Source organism: Myripristis murdjan, chromosome 24, assembly GCF_902150065.1.
Source record: "Myripristis murdjan chromosome 24, fMyrMur1.1, whole genome shotgun sequence".
In the NCBI taxonomy this organism is placed as follows: Eukaryota; Metazoa; Chordata; class Actinopteri; order Holocentriformes; family Holocentridae; genus Myripristis; species Myripristis murdjan.
The window spans coordinates 604,487-626,092 of NC_044003.1; the positions used below are offsets into that span (position 1 = coordinate 604,487).

The 21,606-nt window shown below is 46.0% G+C and overlaps 1 protein-coding gene across 1 annotated transcript in view; it reads right to left on the reverse strand.

Moving 5' to 3' along the window:
• Positions 1-1,962: 1,962 nt before the first annotated feature.
• cep170bb (centrosomal protein 170Bb) overlaps positions 1,963-21,606 on the reverse strand; it is a 25,650-nt gene continuing 6,006 nt past the window's right edge. Inside the window, exons 6-19 of the mRNA XM_030046706.1 lie at positions 21,507-21,606; positions 19,845-20,381; positions 18,183-19,276; positions 17,080-17,235; positions 15,368-15,485; positions 12,722-14,461; positions 12,205-12,454; positions 9,984-10,140; positions 8,309-8,347; positions 6,744-6,881; positions 3,991-4,079; positions 3,487-3,580; positions 3,357-3,408; positions 1,963-2,514 (exon numbers count right to left, since the gene is read on the reverse strand). The exon at positions 21,507-21,606 is cut by the window's right edge and continues 2 nt beyond it. Coding sequence (XP_029902566.1) covers positions 2,366-2,514; positions 3,357-3,408; positions 3,487-3,580; positions 3,991-4,079; positions 6,744-6,881; positions 8,309-8,347; positions 9,984-10,140; positions 12,205-12,454; positions 12,722-14,461; positions 15,368-15,485; positions 17,080-17,235; positions 18,183-19,276; positions 19,845-20,381; positions 21,507-21,606 — 4,713 coding nt within the window. The 3' untranslated portion in view covers positions 1,963-2,365. The remainder of the gene's footprint in view (positions 2,515-3,356; positions 3,409-3,486; positions 3,581-3,990; positions 4,080-6,743; positions 6,882-8,308; positions 8,348-9,983; positions 10,141-12,204; positions 12,455-12,721; positions 14,462-15,367; positions 15,486-17,079; positions 17,236-18,182; positions 19,277-19,844; positions 20,382-21,506) is intronic.

The following is a 21,606-nucleotide window of genomic DNA, read 5'->3' on the forward strand; positions in this document are numbered from 1 at the left end:
CCGTGAGCATGTGGTCTGTAGATTGTATGTCTATATATATTTAAGTCTGTTCAGCTGCTCTGATGCACTTCCGTCACTCTGGATTCGACATCGTTGCGTTGTGAGTCATGTGACAGTGAAATCTGATTTGAGCATCCGGACTGAGATGAATGTGTAGAAATGTGACTGGAATCGACTGGAATCTGACCCTAAGTCCAGATGTGATTTGGATCTGATTTCATGTGTGTGTGTGTGTGTGTTTTTTTTTTTTTTTTGCTATCCAGACTTTGTAAAATCAATCTGGATAGAGTGTGGATATGACAAGAAACAGATTTGGGCTGGCAGTCTGAACAAGGCCTTGGCTGAGCTTGTGCAAATGTGGAAGCAGTTTCTAAATAGTAAATATTGGTGCCACTCAAAATGCATGTTTGGTTCGGACTGACCCATGGATTACAAATGACAGCTTTGTTTTGGGACGGCTCCTGTGCGTTCACACCGCCTGCAGCTCCACCAGCCTGCAGCTCCTCCAGTTTTTCTTCAGCTCTGGACTCTGAGAAGCTTCAGCAGAACTTAATGACATCACTAGTAATTAATTAATCACTGACGTTGCTCAATGTGTGCGTCTATCAGGGCAACACGACAGGAGGAAGTGTTGTACTGCAGTAGCCATACCCACCGCCATGTTGGAAGACCTCTGACAGGCTAGAACAGTGGTTCAAAAGGGGGGCCGTGTCCCCCTAGGAGTACGTTGAAGTACTGCAGGGGGTGCGTGAGATTTTTTAAAAATGTAAAATGTTAATTAAAAAAAATATCAGACACGCATAATTACTAAAATAATGAGCCTATCCTATAATAAGTTGAATAAAAGCTGTAAATGTGAGTTTGATAAATCCCATGTTCTCTTCAGTTCTCCCTCTGGGTCCCTGAAGGTGTCAGATGTGTGTGTGTGTAGTTTCAATCTGCTGCCGTGGTCGTGGAGCGAGGACGTTTATCTACTCTGACCAGGAAGACGAGACCAAACAAATCCAGAAAGTGGATCAGTGGTTGAAGCTGGAAACGAGGAAGAAGAGAAGAAGAAGCAGAAACACAAACAAGAATCTGCTCAGCATCAGGTTGTTGGTTCACACTGATGGAGCTGGACTGACCCTCTGACCACAGGAGGCTCAACTGGTCAGGACCAACTGGACTGACCCTCTGACCACAGGAGGCTCAACTGGTCAGGACCAACTGGACCGACCCTCTGACCACAGGAGGCTCAACTGGTCAGGACCAACTGGACTGGAAATCTTTAAAATGTTATTGACCATTATTGAAAAAAGGTTTGACTGGGTTAGAGGAAGGCCTGCATCAAGACGTGGAAAACTTTACAGGTCAAAATACACGATTTTATGACTTGTTTCTTTTTGTCTCTTTAACACTAATCAGTGTTTTCTGATTTCTGTTACAAGAATGAATCAACTGCAGTAAAAGTTTAGAGAAGAAATGCTAAAGTCATGCTAACACCTCACACATTATCATTAGTCTAGCTAGCTGTCTAGGCTAGGCTAGGCTAGGTTAGGCTAAGCTAGGTGTGTAAACAATTCTGTGAGGCTTCTTGTGTGTTAATTCATCAGTAGCAGCAGATGATTAGTCGTAGTTAACGAACAGACCTAGCACCAGCAGGGAAGATGACTTGATGTAGCTATCCTAGTTAGCGGCTAACGTTAGCTAACGGTATTTACTCTCGTTAGCGAGTCGTTTGCTGTCAGTGGACAGATCCAAGTTTTTGTGTCTTGTTGCAGGAAGTTCTAACTTCAAATTCAGAACATCCAGCAGTCGATGGAAAGCTCTGTTAAAGTCTCTGTCTCTGCTGTGGCATCTCACCTCTGAACCTGCACACCTGGACACAAACTGTCCTGACGATTCTGTCGGATTAATAAGTCGATGAAGCTGTTTGTCAGCTTACTGACACACTTCATGGTTTTCTCTCTTCTGTCACCTGTCTGTAGTTTAAATTACTCACCAGATTTTACGTGATCTACTTTTAATTTCTTTGCAGCTGATCGTGGTTGACCAGTCGTCTCAAATCATTCTTGTTCTCTGATCGTTTTCTTTTTTTCATCTTGATTTTTGGACATCTATATAAAAAGCCCCTGCTCTTTTCCAACAACACAAAAAGTTGTGACTATTTTGCAGTTCGCAGTGTTGACAGGAAATTGGACAGGAGGTGGTGCTAGCACATGGAGGTCTCCCAACATGGCTGACAGGCTCTTGGCGCTCATCACGAGACGGGAAGCTGTGGTGGTGCGCGGCGTGAACGCACAGTCACTGCCCGGAGGTGCTACAGTAGCCTGCTCAGGACATGTAATTGGCCCCGTCGGGCCCTCGAGGTGATCTCTTGGTGCTTTCATTGGCGTTGGAGGTGGGGGGGGGCGCCGCGGGGCTTGGAGGCAGCAGGTTTCTTCTCCCTTGACGAAGGCCGAGTCTGGCTGAGGGACGACGTGCCCGTCGCTCCGGTCTGAAGACCCCCACCAGGCTCCACAATGGTGTTTATAACTGCGGCAACAACAAGAGAACATAAATGAACGCGGGAGCAAACAGTAGGTCATACAGCACAAACCTCTGCCAAGGTCACAGTTGCAAGCCACGCCCTGTTTGGGCTAAGCCATGCCCCCTTTTAGGCAAAAGTGTTGTCATAGGACACGCCCCCCGCCGTGACCCGCAACCACAGTCCCTGCCAGGTTTTATGATGTCACATTTGGGTGTGGTAATGGGCGGGGCTTGGTCAAAATAACATTCACTATATTTAGAGGCCAGGTTATCAAACAGTGGTCATCATGTGTTGGTGAAGCCCTGCGCTCATGCTGCCGTCTGGCTTGGCTCTCACACTGAACTGAATGCATTATGAGGGACTTTGACAGGACATGGAGGTACGACGGCGTACGAGGGCCACTGGAGACAGAAAAAATTACAGTTCTGGGGGGAGTCGGGGAATTTCCAAGTTTAGTTAATTTATGAGAAAGAAACCCTGGAAATAAATTTGTTCCTTGTAAATTTCCCACTTTAATCTTGGAGGTTTTTTCTAAGAACAGTGGCCCAGATATGCTGTCGTACAAAAGATCTGAGACAAGATGTGTTTGGTCTTTTCTGTAGAGAAATTTGATGTGGTCTTTTACAGGATGACAGATTATCAATCATTATACCTACAGTATTTATTTATATATAAAAACACTTGCATGATTGTTTTTTTTTTTTGTTTTTTTTTTTTTTAATTATGGACAACAACAGGAGCTTTGTGGGGGTCAGGATTGGGTGCATATGGGTGGATATGACAGGAGCTCAGGTTTGGCTTTGAGAAGGCCATGACAAAACATCAGGTTTCCACAAAATGCCTTTACCTTCCAGTTGCCTCTGGACTCTCCGCAGCTCCTTCAGAATCGAGGTAATTTCCTGCAGCAGGAAACAGGAAGTTTGTGTCAGCAGCCGAGCCTCGGAGGTTCTTGAAGATCATGAGAGCTAAGTCCTTACCTTGTTGGAGGTTTTCAGGATGGGAACCTCGTTTTCTGCGTTAATCTTGGCCTCAATTTCCTCCCACACCTCGGCCTTGTTGTGGAACAGAACCCTGCAAACACAGACAGAGATCACAACTTCTTGTGATTTACTGTGCTTGTTTTTTTTCAGTGATTTTTTTGCTGTATTTTGCTTTGGTACAGAAGCAGAAAAATAGTTTTCCTCCTCCTCTCTGTCCGTGGCTCCACATGTGCTGCCCCCTGCTGGCCGTGTCTCAGGCCTGCAGCTGATCCCCTCAGCAGATTCTACTCTGACATGGGATTCAGGAACAAGGAGATCCTGCTGATTTTAGCCCAGAATCAGCAACGTCTCTTTAGAGTCCAGATGCTGAAGAGAAGATTGTGATTCTGGGCTAATTTTTGACATTAAAGTTTTCAATTTATGACAAGGCTGTGTGGTTATGCCCCAGTTGGGAACGTGGGTGGAACCGCTGCCAGCTTCATCATTGAGCTTCATCCTTACTTCATTTTCTCGGCCAGCTGCTCCGTGTTTTCCCGGATGGCCTGCGAGAGCTGCGACACAGGATTCAACATCAGGTTGTCCAGGATAACCTGAGAGAAGAAGAAGAAGTTAACAAAGTTAAAACTCAAACCTGGAATCTGCAACACGACACTGACACTCAACAGCAGCTTATATCTGATTTCCCAGCACACCAAAACTAACTGCTGCAGCTGCAGTCTCGTCCAGTTTCAACACTCGTTTTGTGATCTGTCAGCTTTGAAAGGCTACGTTCACACCGCATGCCTTCAGGCTCAATTCCAAACTGCTGCTCACAATGTTTTTTTTTTGCTAGATGATTTCATATCTATCGTAGGATACAACCAGGGTGGCAAATCAGCTTCTGCTGTGATGGGTAGCCCGTAGTCCGGCCCGAGAGGGTGGCAGGTGAGACAAAACCAACACGCCATTTCTCACATGGAATCCCATGGGATGAATCAAGCGACAAACAGCCTGTTACAAAATGTCTTGTTTGAAAACAGGAAACTCACAGCACAGTCAAATACGTCTGAAGAAAAACGTTTTCTTTAGTATTTACTCTGATCCAGTTGCTTCACTCCCACACCAACGCAAGAAGCTACGCTGCTTTCACGGGAAGTCGGACCTTGGAATATCCATCTTGTAAACCTCTGACATATGATATCACGGTGTTCACGGTGTAAAGGCCTGCGCACACCAAATCCGTATTTTCCATCCAAAATTGTGAAATGTTTAAAAATAAATGCGACCTCACGTTGTGTCAATCACGTTTACACACCGACTCCGACTCTTTCATCTGTCATCTAAGTTTTCAGAACATGTTTGGTTTTCTGTGTTTTACCCAACAAGTTTAATAAATTGACGGAACAATTTAATGGACTTTAAGAAGGGGTAAAGCAGCCATGGAAGCAGAAAGGCTGTAGGTTTTCATTCCAACCAAAAAGTCCACCAGGTGAGTTCACTGATTAGTCCCTCCTCTCTGCTTGAAGGTAATCACTCACCTGGTGGACTTTTTGGTTGGAATGAAAACCTGCATCCTCCTGGCCTCCATGGCTCATGGTTCCACACCTCTGGTGTAAAGACTGGGTTCAGGAACGAGACGCTGAGGCCACTCAGCCATCACACACTGACGGCTCTGCAGACTGATCACAGGACAGCTGCTGGCCAGGATCTGCGCTGTGTGTCGCAGTGTTTTGAGGCTGTGCTCCGAGGATCTACACATCAGCTTAAAGAAACTGAAATGAACCTGTTCAGTTTCTGTTGTGATCACGATCATGGTCAGACCTGAAGTGGGAACCCTGATGATTAAAAAGTGGGCGTTTCTTATTCTACAGGGAGGGAGAGACCGAGAGATGGTGGACAAATCTAAGAGTGTACTGAGTGGAAACTCCACGGGGTAAACCAGGGAAGAAACCATCCATTTTCCTGACCTGACATAAATGCCATGTTGCCAAAATTTGCAATTTTTTCCTTTACCACTGTTGATGGCTGGTAAAGTGTCTGCTCCACCAGACACCATGAAAGGTGGAACAAAAAATTAATTTGCCACCCTGGATGCAACACAAACCCCACACTAACCTCTTCAACAAGCCTTCTTGTTTTTGTACCTACGAGGGCGTTTCTTTTACGTGACATCAAAGGGATGCCAACATGAGCCGCTGCTCTTATGGATGCCTCTACGTTCTGCATGAATCTTCCCCAGCAAGAGAAGAACGGCAAAGCTGGCAGCCCTCACAGCTATTTCTTTTCTCTGCTCTTACAGGTCCAGGTCAGAGGCCAAGCTGTGGAAGGTCAACAGAGTTGTGGAGTGGGTGGAGCCAAAGGTTCAAGTATTTTCCCTAACTATTATTTCCCACTTGGAATTTTACATTTAACAATAATATTACTCAACACAGAATCACAGATTGACCTTCCTCACCGACAAGAGACCAGTTCTGTTACGCTTCACGAACCTGATCTGGAACCGAATCCCAAAAAGTTGGTTTCCAGCAGGAACCCAAAACAGGGCAGCTGAAGTGGGTGAGAAACTGAAACCTGCAATCACTGCCATTAAGAAGGAAATAAAACAACTACTAAAGCAAAATTTTGTTGATCATGTCTCAGTGTTTCAGACATGTAGGAGGGCATTTAGTGGGTTTTGGTGCCATCTAGCAGTCATATATCGCAACTGTGCTCTCCTCACTTTTTTTTATTGTTTCAAATTCAAGTTAACTTAAAGCCCAATGTCTCTGTCTTTATAGTCTCAGAGGGCTTAACAGGCCCATAAGGTTACAAAAAACAAAACAGAACAACACCCCACAATGTAACTCCCTGCAAAAATCCAAAGATGGAGCAGGGAAAAACAGACTAAATCTTGAGAAGGATAACAGACAGGAGACACAGTTGGGAAATTACAAAGCAATGCATTTATATTACGCACACCGAAAACTGTGTTCATATTGATTTTCAGAACCCTGGTCACCAAAAAAAAAAAAAAAAAGACACCCACTTTGCAGCTGTATGAAGTAAGATTGCTTATTGCAATGGTAACACTGACAAATGCAGGTTGCACGAGTCGCAGGCGTTGCCATTTTGATTTGATTTTGCACCACGAGGACCAGATCAGGAAATATGCCACTCCCTGTGACTTTTCTGCATGTTCACACCGATAATAAGACGCTGGATCTGTCAGGTGTGATCAGAATTGGGTCACTTTCAGCTGCAGTGTGAGCATAGCCTCAGCGGGACAAGACCCTAACCTCTTCGCGGTTCCACGGACGGCGTTGCTTAGAACTGGGGTCTGGCTCATTCATGTTTGCGTCCAGGTCCAAGACAGCAGTAGAACCTGGAGGGACCTTCTGGTAGTTTAAACTGGCCTCAGGGATATGTTGGACCAGCTGGAAAGAGAAGAGAGGCAGTTCACGGTCTGTGGTCTAACCGCTACAGACTCTCCAGAGGGACTCTAGCTTGAGGTGATGCGGTACCCGGTGTACCGGGGAACAGCCGTGCTTCGTGAACGCATGCACCCAAGTGAACATGCAGTTGCGATGGTGGAGAGCACACCGTATGCAGTGAATTTTAGTACTGCTGGGATACAGCCCGTAACCAACAACAGGGGGACATGGGAAGGTGCAGAGGATTTTATTTCTACTGGTCACCAGATACACCGCCTGTACCGGATGCACTCGGGGATCCTGTGTTTAGTGATGACGTATTGCATTTTGATTGGTTACGGCAGGACGTTTCCAGCCAAAAGGGGGGTGGGTTAAAGTTAGCTATTAGGCAGCTAATGTTTCTAATGCTTATCTCAGAGGATTTTCAAGCTTTTTCATGTTGTGGACCCCCACGTTGACTTTCAGCAAGCAGAGAATCGTATTTCAAGTGAGTTTGCCTTGTATATCAAAATGTATTTTGGTTTGTGTTCAGTATTAGAAGCTTATGAAAAGTGTCCAGACATTTTTCAGAGGCATTTAAATACAAGAAAAATCTGATCCAGTATCACTGATCAAGGACAGGTTTGCTATTTTGGAACCTACAGTTCCCATTTCCAGATTCTCTGACACCATCCTCAGACAAAGAGGGAATCATTTCACCGGCCAACAATGCCAGAAAATCTGGAATTAGGGCCGTAATTCCAGGTTGTGACTACTTTGAGATATATCTGGATGATTAAATAGAGTCGTATATGGAACGTCAAGGCTGACTGACAAGCGAACAAAGATTAGTCTGTGATGCAAACCCATGTATGTAAGTGTTCTGTGTAAGACTAAATTTGGCCTCTAGATAGATTTCTGTATAATGGCCAACTAATTTTCTACTTACAACAGCACTTTACAGTCAAAAATGTCAAAATATCAAAACATTCTTGTGAAGAAATTGCATGTAGCCGAGGACAAAGTATTCGATCTGCTCTTCTGTTAAATTCACACCAACCAAAGAACATTTTGCCATGATAGTCTAAAATTATCGAGAACACATATAATTGCATATTGACTTCTTTAGATGGAGCCAATAAACCAATCAGACTGGAAACCTCCTGGTGTAACCGATCATGATGTGACACACCATCCGTAAACGCAGGACCCCGAGCCCAGCCGGACCGACACTGGCTCCATGAACTGTCCCAGTACCAGAAAACACCAGTTCATTCAAGGTCCAGGACCAAATGTTCACTAAAACTAGACAGATCTGGAAAATCAAATGTGCTTCAGGACAATCCAACACCAGCGAGAGGGAGTGTTAGGATCAGTGATGAAGGGGGTGGGATGGGGAGGAGGGACAACCAGTCAGAAGACAAGGAGAGTGATGAGTCAGAGGTAGACACCTGAGATGGCCGAACCCCACGAAAGTATGGATATGGCCTCTGTGCGGAAGAATAGAGAAATGCTCATGTGAATCCAAAGCATGGAAAACATCTGTCATCAACCAGGAAGTCGTCTGCAGAAAGTAAGAACGTGAACCTGGACTGAAACTCTGATGCTTCATCATTTAACCCTCGTGCTGCCTTCGTCTTTGGGTCCCATTGACCCACTCCCTTTCTGACCCGCAGACGAAGGCAGCACGAGGGTTAAAGGTATGAGACAGTTTGCCTGACAAGAGTGAAACATTCCCTCTAGAAGACATGACTGAGAACTGATTAGGGTTTTATCTGGCTTATCAATCCAAAGTCAGCTCTGTCACATCGTGTGGACACGGACTCTTAGATCCCTGAAGTCCAACAGCATCAGTGTTGACAGGAGAGAAACCTCCAAACGATTCACTGTCAATTAGCTAACATGGCAGCTAACATGGCTTCCACAGAGCTTCAGTAAAGTTCTTGTAAGGGAACATCGTTCCATGGACAGAACGTGAGGCTGTGTCAGACTGGCTTTACACGGTGCAACTTTCATGAGGCTGCAGGTCACGAATAATGGAGCTTTCCACTGTCACACATTCCCACTTTGGACTTCCCACCTCCTTCCTGAATGTGTGAACATGGATGCCAACAAGAAGACAACAAACAAACAAACAAACGATGTATCCACCGACAGCAAAGCTTTGGAGAAAGAAATGCCTAAATGATCATCAACTGCTTAGAACGAAACAAGAAGTGCCAAAGATTTGTTTACACAGCTGCTCATGTAGTGCTGCCTAGCCTAGTTAGCATGCTAGCTAGCAAGCATTACTTTACCATTCCTTCTCTAAACTTTTACTGTAATTGCTACTTTCATGTCAAACTAATCAGAAAACACAAAAGGAGGTAAAAAGAAACAGGTCATACAATCCCAGTTTTCTATGAGTTGATGCCAGCTGATCTGCAGGCGGGTCAGAGGTCTTCCAACACGGCTGCTACAAACTGGACGGGTAGAACCGACGTGAACCTTTATGGGCTTTTGCTTCAGAGCAAATCAGAGCATTTCTGGGAGGTTCCTGTTGACATGGCAACAGCTGTAGCGTTCAGTGATGTCACGGCATCGTCAGAAGAACAAGACTTAATTAAGGACTTTAGAACTATCCAGTAAGAAATAATATTAAAATCATGAATTGGCCTTGTGTTGCCCATCTGGATACTCACAGTGGTGAGGAAGTTGCATTGTGTAAAGCCGGCCTTACTGTTTGTTCAGACCAAACGCGAAGGCGGTTTTTCACGAAGCACAATTACATACAAAGTCAATGAAAGATGCAAATATTTACCAAAATGCAAAAATCACGCCATTTGCGTGAGCTGAAAATTTTCAACGCGCCTTTTAGTCTTGAGCGCCAAATCAGCACTGATCATCATGTCATCAGTTGCTCTGTGGCAGCCGCCGCACCTGAACCAGATCTGTCAACTCACGTTTTACAGGTTGAACACTCACATATTAACCATGAAACCATGGAAAATAGTTTTCACTTCTTGAGATTATTCTGTGCATTCGCCCTTTAATGTTTAATGTATAAACTATTGTATAAATCAGGGACTTGGACATTGTGATATGTGGCGGCTGGGAGGCGGCAGTGTGGTTGGCAGCGTCGCCCACCTCCTCCCTGGCAGAGATGGTGGAGGCCGGCGTGTTGGGCAGCGAGCTGGGTGAGGTGGTGGTTCCCATGCCAGAGCTGGGCGAGTCTCCGTCCCCGGCAACATCGTGGATTTCCCTCGCCAGGATGGCCAGGTCTTTGGCCAAGTCCTGACTGAGCCTGGTCAAACACAAACAAGGATTAATATGGAGGACAGACGGACATAAAACTCTTCTGGTATCAGCCACACAGCAAGGCCTGGAAAGAAGCGTTTTGCTAGCTGACATTCACTCGTCATTAATATTAAATACTTAATCCTTAAAAAAAAATACTGAGATGTACCATTTTGTTAGTAGAAGCCTTAAAGGATTACTTCCAACATTTTGGGCAAAATCCCCTTTCCTTGACTGTTCACCTCTTCACCTCTGTACGTTCAGTGGTTCTGTTCTTATGGGTAGCATTTCCTGTTAGCTTAGCATAAAGACTTGAAGTCTATGGTAGTTGTTAGCCTGGCTCTGTCAAAGTGAAAAAATAAACCTTACAGCAGCTGTGAAGCTGTCTGATTTACACAGAGGACCATGTGGATCTGAAATACACGACTTGGGATTAAATAAACAAAGACTGCATGTCAGCATGCAAACAGCATCTTAACACTTTGACGTACGAGGGGTGACTGATGAGTTTGTGGCCCTAGTTAGCAGGAGTCAGGCTCAGAAAATCAAACTTTGATTTTTCAGTCTCTTCCTACATAAGCGCAGTTAGTCCCGTGGTTTTGGACCTTACAGATCTCTTCTGTGTTGACGCCGCTGTCTTGGGACATTTCTGGATTGTAGCCTTGGCCACAGTGGGCGGAGCCTTGTCCTCGAAAGAGCATGGCCTTTTGCCAACTTTCTGCACCAAACCTTCTCGATTTTCTCCTGCTGCTGTCTCAGGAGGTCAGCGTGACCCTTTTCCATCACCATCTTGCTGCCCTGGGAGGCGGAGACCCTGAGTGTTTACTCTGGTCTGATGCTCTGTTTTAACAATCTGAGCTCCTGATCTGCCGTAGCGCCCCCTGCAGTCGCCCTAACACACCCTCGTGGCAAAGCTACAAGAATCAGCAGAGGAAAAAAACTTTACCTGACAAAACCAGGTTCATCCAAAAAGCAGCCTGGTCAAAGGATCTTTCCTTGCTCTTTAGACCGGTGGACTTTGTTTAATTTTTCTTGTGTGTGTGTGTGTGTGTGTGTGTGTGTGTGCGCACTCTCTAGCTGGTAATTTAGTTGGTTTTGTTTCTGCTCTGATGTCTTCCTACATTTCTTCTTTTATTTCATCTTATTTCAGGATGTGGATTTATGAGTTGAAGCACGTCCGCATCCTGATGCCAGAGGTTATTTGGGACTATGACGACGTCTCGCCAGAGGCTGTGTTGCTATGGCAACAGCAGCAGGCTGGTCGACAGCTTCCCTGCACCGTAAAACTCAGCAGGGGAGAGAAATCTGACATGTTCTGATGCTCTGCAGGACAGAAAAGGTCAGAGCCTCTGCAGAACACGACAGCAGGAACATGAACAGTGAGCATTAACAACTTGAATCCAAAATCCTCTTTGAAACGCAAGCAAATTCACTTGATTTCTCATGGGGAGGAAAAGGTGATTTTTAAAAATAGTAAGAAGTTATAATAAAATTATCTGATTTTTTTTCTGATAATTTGCAAAAAAAAATTACCCGAAAATTGGCAAAACATTATTGTTATGTAAAATTTATAATAAAAAATACCCCCCACCCCACCCCACACCCCCAAAAAATTGTTAAGTGTATTAAAAAAAGGAAAAACGCTTTGAAACTAGAAGTCGATTTTTTGGTAAAAGGTTTAAAGAACACAAGAGCAGCTTTGAGGCAGGAACCACTGGGTCTTAAGGCCCATCCTCATGTTGACTGAGGTTTACCTGACTGCATATTCATTTTCCTACCTTAACCTATTTTGGAATTTTACCTAGTTTACCTCTTTTTTTGTTGTTTCACTTTACCTGCTGTCATTTTTTGAAGCACTTTGTGACTCCTGTCTGTGAAAGTAGCCACTGTATTTAAATGAAGGTTACTTACTTACAATTATCCATAACAGATAAATAACTCAAGTTAAAACACTTTTTGTGCCAAATCAGAGGGAACTGTCAAGCTCATCTCCTTCTAAGTTTGGCCACGGACTCCTCAGTCAGCCCTCATGTGAATTCAGTGTTGTCGTCTGCATCGTGTTTGGCTTTACTTGGCGATCTCGGCGCTGTGCGTGGACCAGTTCTGGTACGGGTCGGCCTCGCTCTGGGCCTCGTCCTCCTCCGTTTCCAAGGAGACGGACTTGGACCGGGTCACGGCTGTCCTCTGGCCGCGGGGCGTCTGGGTGGCGGCGGAGGCGGAGGGATGGGAGGAGCGTTTGGCTTTCAGGGTGCCAGCGTTCGTCTCGTACTCTTCCTCAGAGGAGGAGGAGTAGTCGGAGCCCTTCTGCCGCCGGCGGGAACCTGGAAGGAGAAAAACCATGTGGTCAGCAGGGAGGAATATTCTAGCCAGGTTAATAATCTAACCAGAATCTTAAAAATTATAATCTTTTAGTCAGAATCAATTTACTGGCTATGGAAGAGCAATAGAGCCACAACATAGAAACTGAATGGGTAGAACCATAAACCAAAGGCCCATGCTGGTTCTACCCATTCAAATTCTATGGTTGGCAGTTTATTAATAAAAGTTTGACAGTGTGAGTCCTGTTCTGGCTGATCGCCACGACTCACCGGTGCTGGGATATTTGGCTCCGCTGGACCGGGTTCGGGTCAGAGTTTGCTTCCCTGGAGTTCCAGCTGTTCTGCTTGCCGCCTGACGGGCATCACCGACTGACGTCTTCCTGGTTGGGACGACGGACTCCGAACTGCGATTGGAGAAGCCAGATCGGCCCGTGGAGGACTCGTTGTCACTGGGCGCCGTGAAGGAGCCGGTCCTCTTCCTGGGCATGGCCAGTATGTCCAGCCTGGACAGCTTCTTCCCCTCGCTCGATACTTTGGATGGCACGGTGATGTGGTCTGAACTCTGGGAGCCGCGGTCAGTCTCTGCGCCTTCGTTATCAGAGGCCTCGCCCAGGCGTGCCCGGCGAAGCATGGACGCTCGCGTCGGCCGTGGCGCCGACAGACTGTTAGAGCGGGTCAGGACCTGCTGAGCCGCCGTCTTGGGCGTTTTCCCGTTGTCTTCTTTCTGAAGTGGCGCAATCAGTTTCTTGCTGCGAGAGGATGGACGGGATGTTTCATGGTCAGACGATGTGGTTTCAGTCCAGTGCTGTCCGGACCCCTGCTGGCCCTCTGATAGGTCCAGGGAGCCTCGGTTGCCGGCACTGCGCCGCATCTGGAAGCGTTTTGCTGCCTCTGCCTTGCTCGATGTGTCTGAAGTCACCTGAGTTCGCCGTTTCTCAGTAAGGCGCTCACGGGCAGAGACTTGCCGCCCTTTCTCCTGGATGGACGGGCTGGAGGAGGACTTCTCTTTTTGGAGGCTGCTGATGGAAGGACGCTTTTTGGGAGCAGAAGTGACCGGTGCGTTTTTGTTGCTGACCAGACTGACGGTGCTCGCCGTGTCCACATCCGATTCACCTGACAGAGAGTCGTCCATGTGGCTGGAGGAACCTCCTTTCTTTGAGCTGCGACCGGAGCCGGAGGAGTGAAATTTGGTGTCCAGGGAGGAGAGCGTTCCTTCGGCATCCCTGAGGAAAGACTGGGCATCCTGGACAGTCTCCGCCCTCTGCTCCATGTCCCTGATGGATGGGTGGCTGGAGATGTGCGGTAGCCTCTTCATCTGAACCGTGTCACTGGGACGATCTTTGGTGAAGCTCTCCTGCCGCACGAAGGAGGACGATATGCCGCTGTCTTTCGTAGGAACAGAATCCTTGTCCTGCGTTTGGAGGTTGGGGGCGGAGCTATTGGGCTTGACACCTGTTCGTCGGGGTTCATGGCCACTCAGGTGTCGGATCAGGACGGTGGTGGGGGGAGTTTTGGCCGGGGGATCTCGCGTTCTCTCAGACTGCACTGGGCTTCGAGCCTGTTCGCTTTTGCCTGGACTGTCTTCAGAACCGATGTAGAAGGACGTGGATTTTGTCGAGGGAGATAGCGCCTTCTCCTGACCCTTTAACTGCAGGCCACCGTCCTCAGGGGACGACGCAGACGCAGCGGACCTGGCCCGGTTCTTCCTGGCTTTCTCCAGGATGGAGCCATCATCAGAGCGGCTAGCGTCGCTCAGGCTGTCCGGGTCCACGTCGTCCTGGACTGACAGGCGCTGGGTGGCGTCCTGTGGGCGGGCCGGGCCAGAGGCTCTTTCCACAGGCTCGAGGCCTTGGTAAGATTCATGGCGAATCAGGATGCTGGGGGTGGGGCTTTCTGACTTTTCTGGCGGTACCTGGGGCAGCAGCCGCCTGGTCCGGGAGCTGTGGCTCGACTCTGACTCCGAGTTGTCGTAACTGTGGCTCCCAACTGAACGACTCAGGAAGCGAGAATCTACCAAAAACAATTAATTAATTAATCAAGGAATAATGATACTAATAATTCATATTATCACAGAGTAGCTTTTATGTAACCGCTTGATATCTATTTTAATTCATCTTAATTGATCTTGTTTGCTTGTATTCATTATGGCTTTATTGTCTGTACGAGGGGTGGCGCTGTGGATGAGCCGAAGACACCTGGGCCCCGCCCACTTGTCACTATCTAATATGACTGGGCAAACATACTTTTTTGTGTCTTTTATTTTTAAATTAAAATGAATTAAAAATGTATAAAATATTATATACAATTACATATTTAAATTGAGGAGTGATGGTTCAAAACTGTAACTAAGGTAATGTAATTGCAGAATCTATGCCCGCATCGTGTGACGTATGAGGAACGAACATTGTCATCGCACGTTAGAAAAAAAAAAAAAAAACTCAAATTTTACTAAACTTTCTGTGTAGAAAACAGTGTATGTGTTTTTGTGTGTACACATTATTTATGCATTGGGCCCCAGCAGGTAAATGATAATGAGCTGCAGGTGAATTTATTGCGTCTTTTGAACCCGCGGGTCAAACCAACATGTTTGGGGTCAGTAAATCATAACGAAAATCATTTCCATCTCAACTGTACGGAGCCCCCAAAAGGACATGGCAAGATTTTGGCAATATTGGAAGAAAAATGTCCTAAAAATCGGAAAGCGTTTTTTGTTCCTCACATTCTCAGAATTCATGAATATTCTGTGGGCGGGGTGGGAAATTTTGAAATCGCTGGTCTGCAACGCAAAGACCCAGAGCACCAAGTGTCATGATATCATGACGAGAAAATCATGTGAGAAATCCCAGCGGGAAGACAAACAGTGTTAACCTCTGAAATTTAAAAGGCCCAGCCAAACCTGAGATCTACAGAACTCACCTTCTAGAAACTCCGCCTGGGGGGGTGTGGAACCCGGGTCGGGGTAGCTGTCCGCCAGGCTCGCCCAGCGGGACACCCACTTCGGTCCCTCCAGACCCGCCGAGCTGTCAGACGGAACCTAGAACATGACAGAAAAGCCATGAAAGGGAACATCACGTTTCCCACCCAGACAGAGTCCCTGCAGATACGTTCTACCAGGAACCAGGAGGAACCAAGGGACACGTGCACTGGGAACAGGGCATGCCACACAGCTCTCCTGTTCAAACCCAGGGTTATTATTATTCTTATTTTTATTATTCTTATTCTTATTATTATTAGTCATTTCACCCTCTTCACAAAATTCACTTGACAAAAGTCTTTTATATATTCACAGGGAATTTTTGGCAATTTTCTTTCTTTCTTTTTAACAAATTTTGGAGCAATTTAATGGTAATTGCTAATAGTGTGGTAACTGTAATTTTATATCATTTAATTTAAATACATGTTTATAAAAATTATAAATAGTTCACATGTGATTAGTAATTTTTTAACATATTTATTTATTTATGCTAATATCTTTTCTGTTTTTGTTAACAATTTATTTACAGTTTTTTGTAACTTATTTACAGTTTTTTTTTAATTTGGTAAATTTCCAATTTTCCCATAATTTGCAAATTTCCTGCGGGATGAATAAAGTATCTATCTATCTATCTATCTATCTATCTATCTAATTTGGTCTTTTTTTTTTTTTTTTTTTTTTTTTTTACCAGAAAATTCTCTTCTAACTTTTTGTTGACTTTATATTGTGACTTTCTATTAATTTCTTGCATGGGTGCACATTTAGGGGGGCTCAGGGGGGACAAGTCCCCCCCAATATTTATAAAAGATAAGATAGATATTTATAAAATTTATAATAGATATTTATAAAAATAAGATTTTCCTAGTAAGCTGATGCATAAAAATAGTAAATTGGTGCATAAAAATCCACCAGAATGCAGGAAATTAAATGTAAGATGCTCAAAATTTCCAGGGGGAGGACCCCCTGACCCCTCGCTAAATGTGTCTAAGGGAAATTTGTGCCGTTGATTTCTTGTCATTTTGGGGTCATCTCTTGCTCATTTCCTCCTTATCACTTTTTTTTGGTCATGTTTCTGACAGAACTCTAGCGAACTGGCTCAGGGTTCAAAGAGAAAAATGCATTTAACCTTCATCAGTTCACCGTCTGAAACTTCTGAGAACAAGAACTCTGATGTCGATCCAGATCACTGCTCTGACGTCTGACTACATCATTTGAATAACTGTAAATATAGTTTGTCCTGTCATTTTTTTTATTTGTAAATTTTCATGTGTTTTACTTATTTTTAGGGATTTTTTTTGGCTATTTTTCTCATTATATTATTGAATTAAAAAAAAAAAATCATAATCTAAATTGCTCATCACCATTTCCCCATGTTTTTAAAAGAAGTCAATTGATTTTGTGAATTAATTAATAATTAAATAAGAATAACAACTGTATAACTTTAATAATTACAAATAGTTTTTCTTGTCATTTAAATTTTTTTTGTGTGTGCAAATTTTCACTTTGTGTTTCACTAACTTTATGTGAATTTTTTAAAACAGATTTTTTTTTTTTTTTTTTTTTATTTTAAAATTTGCAAAGTGAATGAGCTCAGGTTTCACACGGCTGTCCCTGCTTTCCCCCTGTAGTGACTTAAGTCTGCGGTGCTGTTTACCTGTGTGGGGCCTGTCGGGAAAAAGCCATGCAACGGATCCACAGTGCTACCATCGTTAGGCAGGTTAACTGGCTCATCCTTGCCATCATTTATTACAGGCCTATAAACTCCTGTGTTCACGCCACTGTACTCCGGAGAGTCGAGGACACCAAACACCTGTCAGAGGACACAGCATGCAAAGGGGGAGGAGGGGAAGGGGGGGCAGGAAGAAGGATAACAGGTTTCATGCATCCAAACACTCCATAGACCACAACCTGCTGAGGTTCCACCGCCTCCTGCCTGAGGAACACCTGAAGAGACGACGGAGAGAGGAACTCCAGAGGGACGTCGGCTCAGATTTCAAGGTCAAACTACAGATTTGATCTCCTGTTAGCTACAGCGGCTAACGTTAGCGTGCAGCCTCTTCCTGGCTAACGTTAGCATGCAGCCTCTTCCTGGCTAATGGTACCGTTGGCGTCATCTGAAGGAAAGCAGCAACTGAACAGAGAAACCTCAGAGAACATGGAGACTCGTTTATTAAAGTGTGGCCTTGAAAGCCGCTGGCTGTGCTGAAGCTAGCAGGCTAACGTTAGCGGTCCTGCTGGGTTTTCATGTTCTGCTCACCTCAGGAACATGTGATGTTCCTACAGATTACATCAGCACAGAAGTGAGGGTTTAGCGTGGCATGAAGACCAGAACATTATACAGAACCCTGTGTTCTGTAGAGCAGAACATGACAGAATGTTCCTGAATTAATTTACTTTTACCTTTCCTTTCGTATCATGTAACACTATCAAATGCTAATGTTAGCCAGGAAGAGGCTGAATGTTAACTTTAGCTGCTGTAGCTTACAGGTCAAATCTGTGGTTTGACCTTGAAATCTGAGCCGACGTCCCTCTGGAGTTTCTCTCTTCGTCGTCTCTTCAGGTGTTCCTCAGTCAGGAGGCGGTGGAACCACAGCAGGTTGTCAGGTTCTCTGTGTTTCTACGCCGAGCAGCTGGAACACAGCAGCACCACGTGTTGACAGTGGCGAGGAACATGGCCACCGTGTGAATATGGTCTGTTACACCCACAGACTGTGAAATAAGCGACAATAAACAAGCAAAGGGTCGCGGTCGGTTCACCTGATCGATCATGTTGCGAGCCTCCTCCACCTCCTTGTCCTGCGACTCCGTCTCGATGGTGTAGGTCCCTGCGTCGCTCAGGCTGTCGTCCTCCTCGTTCCTCATAGCCCTGTGGGAACCTTTGGGGTCTCCTCCGCGGGGGCCCTGGGGCAGCATGGGGGACATGGGAGGCCCGGAGGAGTGGACTGGAGAGGCGGAATAATGGGGAGCGGTGGGAGGCACGTGGGAAGGAGTGGGGCCACAGGACTGGGAGATCGCAGGAGGCTGCAAGGGGGAGGAGGGGTACGAGACTGAGGAAGGTGCAGGAGGTTCCAGAGGGGAGGGAACGAGGGCGTGAGGAGGCGACACCATCACTGGCGGCGCAGACATTGGCGGAGGCGACGTCTTGTCTGCTGTCGGCGATGAGGCTCCCGGACCGGAGTCCTTCAGGAACTCGGCGGCGAACTCCTGGGCCAGCTTGGACTTCTTACCGACACTGCCGAACGGCCTGATGATGATGCCCGAGGAGGAGCGAGAGGAGGAGCCAGAGGATGGAGCCTCGCCCTCCGTCTTCTCCCTCTTCAGAGAGCTGGACCGCTGGGGGCCGCCGTGGCCCTGACCCTTCAGGGGAACCGTCACCTGCTGGGTCGGCGGGATGTGGCCGTGCACGGACGCCGGCCTCTCCCCGCCTTTCCGCCTCTCCAGCTTGGCCTTGAGTGCGGAGTACGAGTCGGCGTGGGCGGGGTTGTGCGTGAAGGACTGCGAACGCTTCTTGCGCGGGTTGTCATCGAAGAACTCGATGATGAAGGCTTGCTGGCTGAGGTGAGGCTCCGGCGGCGCCTGCTTGGGCGTCTCTGCTGTCTGAGGAGGGCTCTGGGACAGGGGCCGCTCGGGGGCCACGGGCGAGGCGGGGGTCTGTCTGGGCGGAGAGTACTGCAGCGGCTGGTGAAGCTTCTGCAACGGAGCGGACTGACCTTTACGCGCCTCCTGCGGCAGCTCCGGCTGCTCTGATTGGACGACGTGGTGGGAGGGGACAGAATGGTGGGATTTGCTCCTCTTTCCCTTCAGGACGGGGTCCTCCGAGTCACTCTGGGTCCCGTCCTCATGATGGTGACCTGGAAACAAGGAAAGGGAAAAAAAAACATATTAACATCATGATATTATATTCTAAGAATAAAATTCTGAGTTTCTGAGATTAAAGTCAGAAATTTATGAAAAAAATAATTCACAAATTTATATTAAAAATTGGGATTGTAATTAATTTGAGATTATAACATCACAAATTTGTGAGAAAAAACACATGCACTGACATTAAAGTAGTGAAGTTATTTAGTAGTGAATGTTTATTTATTTATATATTTATTTAGTACAACTTTTGGGATACTTCATGGGATTTATTTATTTTATTTTAATTTGTAGTAATGTTCCAGAAATATTTTACTAATTTTCTGGTAATTTCTTTTACTCTTTTTTTCCCCCCCAATTTTTTTATTTATTTATTTTTTATTTTTATTTTTTTTTATTTTTCAGATAATTTTTCTTGCAATGAGCTCTTGCTCATTTTAATTTATAAACTTTTTCTCCGCCATGAATCCTCATGGGCAGTAAAGCAAATTTGATTTGATCTTCTTTTCACCCTGAATGTAATCAACCAATCAGCAGGAGGAGAAACTCTGATCTGACCTTTGAGGGTCTTGATGTTCATGGCGAGATCGCTCTTGGTGCTGTAAACGTCTTCGCACGTCGGACGCCTCCTCATCATGCTGACGTCGCTGTGCACCAGCCAGTCGGCCACCTTGCTCTCGGCCGACATCACCTCGCCGGGCGTGGCGGCGAGAGTCGTTTTGGTGGGCGGAGTCTGTTGCTTCCGCTGGCGAGAGGAGAACTTGGTCACGTGGTCCTTGATCTTGATCTTGCCCGGCATGCAATCGTCAAACTCGATGGTGAAGGAGGCGTGGCTCTGAACCACGGGCGGGGTCGGGGTGGGTGGGGTGGGCGGGGCCGGCGGCGCGTCCGTGTCCTTGGTGGGGATCTCGTGCAGCTCGCCGCCGAAGGTCTTGGCGTGCTGGAAGTCCTTGGTGGGGATCTCGAAGTAGCTGGGCTCCCGGTGGTACGGGAAGACGCCCTTGGACTGGGCGTCTCTGAAGTCTGACAGGGAGCCGTTAAGCTCCGCCTCCACAGTGGGCGGGGCCTCCTTCTGCACGTCTGCTGAGGAAACATCTGGAACCACAGCCACAACCACAGAAGAAGAACCGAATCACACAGGAGAGCAAGGCACTGACGGCACCGCAGGGAGGTACAATACAGCAAATACTACTGCTATAGTACTACTACTACTACCACTGCTACTAGTACTGCTGCTGCTACTACTACTACCACTAGTAGTAATACTACCACTACCACTGCTATTACTACTGCTACCACTACTAGTATTACTGCTACTACTACTGTTACTAGTACTACTGCTACTACTACTGCTACTAGTATTACAGCTACTACTACTACTAGTAGTACTACTGCTACTACTACTGCTACTAATACTACAGCTACTACTACTACTACTAGTACTACTGCTACTACTACTGCTACCAATACTACTGCTACTACTACTACTAGTAGTACTACTGCTACTACTACTGCTACTAGTACTACTGCTAAAACTACTGCTACTAGTACTACTACTACTACTACTACTAGTAATACTGCTACTACTACTACTGCTACTACTACTGCTGCTAGTATTACTGCTACTACTACTACTAGTACTACTGCTACTGCTACAACTACTAGTACTACTGCTACTATTACTACTACTAGTACTACTGCTACTAGTACTACTGCTACTATTACTACTACTAGTACTACTGCTATTACTACTACTACTAGTAGTACTACTGCTACTACTAGCAGTACTACTACTACTACTACTAGTATTACTGCTACTACTACTACTAGTATTAGTCCTACTATTACTCCTACTACCACTGCCACTACTACTGCTACTATTGCTACTACTACTACTACAAGTATTACTGCTACTACTACTACTACTACTAGTATTACTACTTTACTACTATGACTACTACTAGTACTACTGCTACTACTGCTACTACTACTAGTATTACTACTAGTACTAGTATTTCTGCTACTACAGCTGCTTCCTGCTGCTGAAGGTTGTTGCATCAGAACAGAGGAGAACAGAACAGAACAGAACATGGAGAACATGGAGAACAGAACATGGAGAACATGGAGAACAGAACATGTAGAACATGGAGAACATGTAGAACATGGAGAACATGGAGAACAAACATGTGGAACATGGAGAACATGGAGAACGTTCTTCACCTGGATGAGGCTCGTCGCTGCTCTGAGCTTTACTCCCACAATCCTCGTCTCCCCACCAGGAGGGCTGACCGTACAGCGGGGTGGGGCGACACACCGGGGC